The sequence below is a fragment of the Kryptolebias marmoratus genome, linkage group LG23 (assembly GCF_001649575.2).
Source record: "Kryptolebias marmoratus isolate JLee-2015 linkage group LG23, ASM164957v2, whole genome shotgun sequence".
Lineage (NCBI taxonomy): Eukaryota > Metazoa > Chordata > Actinopteri > Cyprinodontiformes > Rivulidae > Kryptolebias > Kryptolebias marmoratus.
In genome coordinates, this window is record NC_051452.1 from 5,385,901 (window position 1) to 5,390,489 (window position 4,589).

Consider the following 4,589-nt stretch of genomic DNA (forward strand, 5'->3'; position numbering starts at 1 on the left):
ACTTGTTTGCAGCACCGTCGTACGTCTGACCACGTAATGCAGATACGGGTATATGAAGTCGCTGCGGGTCCTCATACAACCCGACAAAAACCTCCTGAGGTAGCAAGTCATGGTCTACAAACCATCAATGATGAGAGAATACTGCAAACAGGTAAAGATTGGAGACATGCAGAAATGTCTCCCACAGTGGAATGACCCAGTAACTGCAACATTTCATTTTGCACCTTAGGGGAAATAAAGTCCTCCTGCTGTGAAAGCCAGAGAGAGACATGCATCCCCCTGAGATTTAGATTTTAGTAACTGAATCAAGTTGTCATTTTTCAAATCATGACCTCTTCTTGCTAGTCCTTGTCTGGCTAAATACATCACTGACCCCAATACATTTTGCAAGCAGTACCGCGCCTCTTCTTGCTGTTTTGCTACAGCACATGAAAGCAGAGCGTAGACTTCTTTCCATTTTTCTGCATGTCAGTGGTTTTGACCAAGCTCATGGTGCTTAAACCTTGTGCTAGTTTTTGAGTCTCAATGACTTTGGGATTTGGCTGATTTGGTTTTGTGAATGCATCAAAGAAAATCTGCTCTATCCTTCTCTTCATGACTGCAGCCTCTCCCTTCCTCCTGGCCTTCGTCCTCAGATTCTTCACTGCTCTCTGTCGATGAATAAGTTTAATTAATTTCCACTATCTTCTAACAAAGTGCCAGTCAGACTTTACATCTGTCCCTAAACTGGCTGGGATAAATATTCCTGGACCCTGCGAAGATATGCATGCCAAACAAGTTACGATGCGTCTTAAATATTCACAATAACTAAATTAAAATACTGCAACAAGCAGCAGACTTTACAAAACAAAGAAATCAAAGGAATACTTTTATTTTTCAGAACATTTAGTGAAGCATACAAACACTTATGGTTGATTTTAGTTTTGTTTGTTTTGTTTTAGTCGGGGATGAGGAGCAGTAGGAGTGGGTTTTTTGTAGACAAACAGAAAACAGAAAGGATAAAAAAGTTTACTAGATATTGGCGAGGACTGTCTCCTACAGGTCAAAGTCCTTCAGGAAGTTACGCCGATGTTTGTTACGCTGCAGGCTAAAAAATAAGATAAAACTGTTTGATTTGAAACAACCTAAGAAATGTTTCCTATGTTGTTGGTGTTTTATTTAAAAAGAGGTCAGTCTGAGCTGCAGCAGATAAAGTTGTGTTTGGATGATTTTTTGCTTCTGTTTAATCGAATCAGATCAAATTAGAGTCAGGCAGCAGAGTTTGACAGGAAGTCAGCTGGAAGGGTAAAATAAATCATCACAGCTGGATTCAAAGCTTTTAAACATGTATTTCAATCTCAGCATGAAAATGAAAATGTACTAAAAGTCCTGCAGTGTGAGAGTCCTCATGCAGACTCTTTGTAATATTTGAAAGGGGTTTTAATCTACAGTTTTCCAGATTTCTGAGGATTTTCTGTAGATTTTGCAGCTTTGACCAGTTTCAGGGTAATGTTTCTTGTCTGTTTAGTCAATGCAGAATAAAATCATTCAAACATTACCCATTCTGGTGTCTATAAAACTGAGCAAACTTGGAAAATATGCAAATTACATTAAGGTGCTTTGCTTCATGTTGCAGGAAAAACAAAACAATTTCTTCTGTTTGTTTTTGTCAAACACTTCAGTTAAACAGACAATGAGTTAATTCTTCTGAAAATGATCGTTTAAATATAAAACTTCAAGAAACAAAACCCCCTTTTAAAAAAAACAAAAAACAGCCCAGAGGACTACTGCTGAAGAGGAAAGTTTGTTGTTTATCGCCAACCCGTCGGCTTTTATTGTGAAGGGGCAGAAGCGGAAGTGTTTTATTTTTCGTAGCGCTTGTTTCGCTGCTGAACTTCGACTTGAAGGATGTCTGCAAAGAAAGGAGACACTCTGTGCGTCTTTATCAACGGGAAAAAGGTAATCTAAGGATTAATAACAGCAGGACAACAGTTAGCCCCGAGCGTTAGCTTTAGCCGCCGTTTGACCGGAAGTCTGTAGCTTCGTGGATCTTCGTTTTTCGGTTTTCCTGCAGCTTTACTCGAGATAAAAGTTCGGGTTTGATCAGAAACGCAGATTAATATCAAAGCGGAAAAATAAAAAGTAAGATTTTTAATTTATTTACTTATTTTTAAAGAAAACTTTCTCTGACATCTGTTACCTGTCAGATTACGTAACGGATGTACGTCATTCGTTTGTCCAAAATAAAAGCCCCAAAAAGTGGAACTGTAAGCTGTGGGTTTGTGTTAAAAACCATTCAAGATGGCTGCCGTCTGATAAGAAGGGACACAAATGTATCTCGTGCAGCATTGTATATCCTGGGGATGACTCTCAGCTACTACCACCTGAAATTTCAGCTCAACATGTGTAAAACTGACTGAGTGGCGGCCATTTTTAATTGGGTTGTCTTAATGAGCTGCAGGTGTTTTTCATTCAGCTCCATCCAGAGATATTTTGCTAACAGACAGTCGTGGTTGACTCCAACAGTTCTTGTTTTCAGTAAGAGTAGCGCTTCAAGTACGTGTTGGGAACAACTCTCAGCTACTACCACACCTGGTTGGAGTTATCTGACTCTAAGAGTTCCTGGGTTGTTTGGGTCGAACCCTCCCCTCGCGCTCGTTAAACTCCACGCCTTGATGGCGTTTAGGCTGCAGGTGTGAGGTGAGAGGTAAAGATGGCGCCCTGTTTCCTGTTTGAACAGGTGACAGAGGAGCACGCCGACCCTGAAACCACGCTGCTGTCCTTCCTCCGAGACGAGCGTATCCTTCAGACCCCGAAGCAAAGCCCTTTTTCTGTCCCTGACGTGGCTTCAGTCCGGTTTGGATCCTGACTCCCGCTCCAGTCAGGTTAACTGGAACCAAGTCCGGCTGCGGCGGGGGAGGATGTGGGGCGTGCACGGTGATGGTGTCGCGCTACCGCCCTGCAACCAGAACCGTCGTGTATCCTTCCTTCACCTTCAGCTCATCTGTTTGTTCTAGAGTTGGTTCTAAAGCAGAACGCTGAGGAACTCTACAGAGCGCAGTCCTTCGTTTGGCCATTTTAGGGTTAATTACTTCTGTAAACGTTCTTTTCTTTTAGCTGTTTGAACAGCCAAACGTTCGGCTCGTTCAGCTGAAGGCTGCTGTGAATTTTGGTTTTTATATATAACTTTATTTACGAAGAAATCATGGAGAATAATGATAATGCTAATTCTACAAATGCTAATTTTTGTTAAGCTAACATTCTCCTAAATTTAGCGTTTAGTTCATTTTAGTGTTTGACGACTTTTGGCTTTTTTATTTTTAACTTTTAACAAGATTTTTGCCACTTTTAGCTGAGTTAGCACTTTGCTGCTCTAGCTTTTAGCTGTCGTTTTGCCACATTTAGCTGTAAGTTAGTATTTTGCTGCTGTAGCTTTTGGCTGTCTTTTTGTTACTTTTAGCTTTTAGTTAGCACTTTGCTGCTCTAGCTTTTAGCTGTCGTTTTGCTACCTGTAGCTTTTCTCTTCACAGAAGCTGTAATCTGATGAAATACGAACGGAGGATCAAACAGAGCGCCTCGGCTGCAGGTCAAAGGTCAGACTGCTGTTTGTCTGCCTGTTGGCATGACTCAGCAAAAAGCGCCTGCGTGATGTCATCGACTGTTTTGCTGAAAAGGTCGAAAGAAAAACAAACAGATGAAAGTTTTTATTTTAATGATTAGTTTTAGAGTTTTTATATTTCATTTAGGGACAAACTTTTAAACTTGGTGGATGTTTTTAGCTCCTTACTAGCATTTAATTCAAGATGGCTGCCACAGCCAGCTGTGCTGACGCTGAGGATGACTCTCGGCTGGACAGGAAGTAGTTCTGATGTTTCCTTCACTGCACCTTCAGACATTTCTCGGCCAACGCCTGCCTGCTGCCGCTCTGTCAGCTCCACGGAGCCGCCGTCACCACGGCGGAGGGCGTGGGCGGCTCCAGGACCAGGATCCACCCGGTGCAGGTCGCCCCACCTGTCTTCTTTCTCTTCCCATAGTTTTCCTAGAAGCCCTGCTTTTCTTCATGAAAGTTCAGTTTTCCTGGAGTGAAAAAAGAGAAGTTTGATTTATTGTGATTTTAAAAGAAAATCAAGGCAGAAAAAAACAGAATTTCTCCGACTTTAATGAGCTTTAATAGTCCTAAAATAAGCAACTTCTCTTAGTGACATAAATAGGATTTAAATAAAAAACTGATGAAACTATAATACATGAAAGCACAAATAAAGCATAAATAATACAGAGTGAAGGCTGTTAAAAAGGTGAAATGAAGCTAAAGGAAGCAGAACAGCAGCTAAAAGCTAAAAGTAGCATCAGAAGACCAGAGGACAGCCAGCAGAAGAAGAACAAGTTTTGAAGGAAATTATTTGTTAATTAATTCAAAATAATTTGAAAAGCATAAAAGTGACAAAGAGCAAAAGTCCCAGCAGCCTTCAGCTGAACGAGCCGAAGGTTTTGATGGAAGAGCAGCTAAATCCTGCAGGAGTCAGATGGGGACAGGAAGGCAGGACGGCTCGTGTGTCACTAATTAAATAAATTATCCAGCAGATCTGTCGTCACATGGAAGCTAAAACTTT

At 41.2% G+C, this 4,589-nt stretch overlaps 1 protein-coding gene across 2 annotated transcripts; it reads left to right on the top strand.

The window, feature by feature from the left end:
• LOC108229020 (aldehyde oxidase 3-like) lies at positions 1-4,583 on the top strand. 2 transcript variants are annotated; one of them, XM_025003389.2, is made up of 4 exons: positions 1-151; positions 2,720-2,777; positions 2,861-2,957; positions 3,872-4,583. In XM_025003389.2, exons 1-4 carry the CDS (start codon positions 110-112, stop codon positions 4,011-4,013), a joined length of 339 nt encoding a protein of 112 aa, XP_024859157.1. In that variant the 5' UTR covers positions 1-109; the 3' UTR covers positions 4,014-4,583. The 2 variants fall into 2 exon arrangements, with proteins under 2 accessions (XP_024859157.1, XP_017260162.1); XM_017404673.3 differs by lacking the exon at positions 1-151 and adding an exon at positions 1,830-1,938.
• Positions 4,584-4,589: the final 6 nt, after the last annotated feature.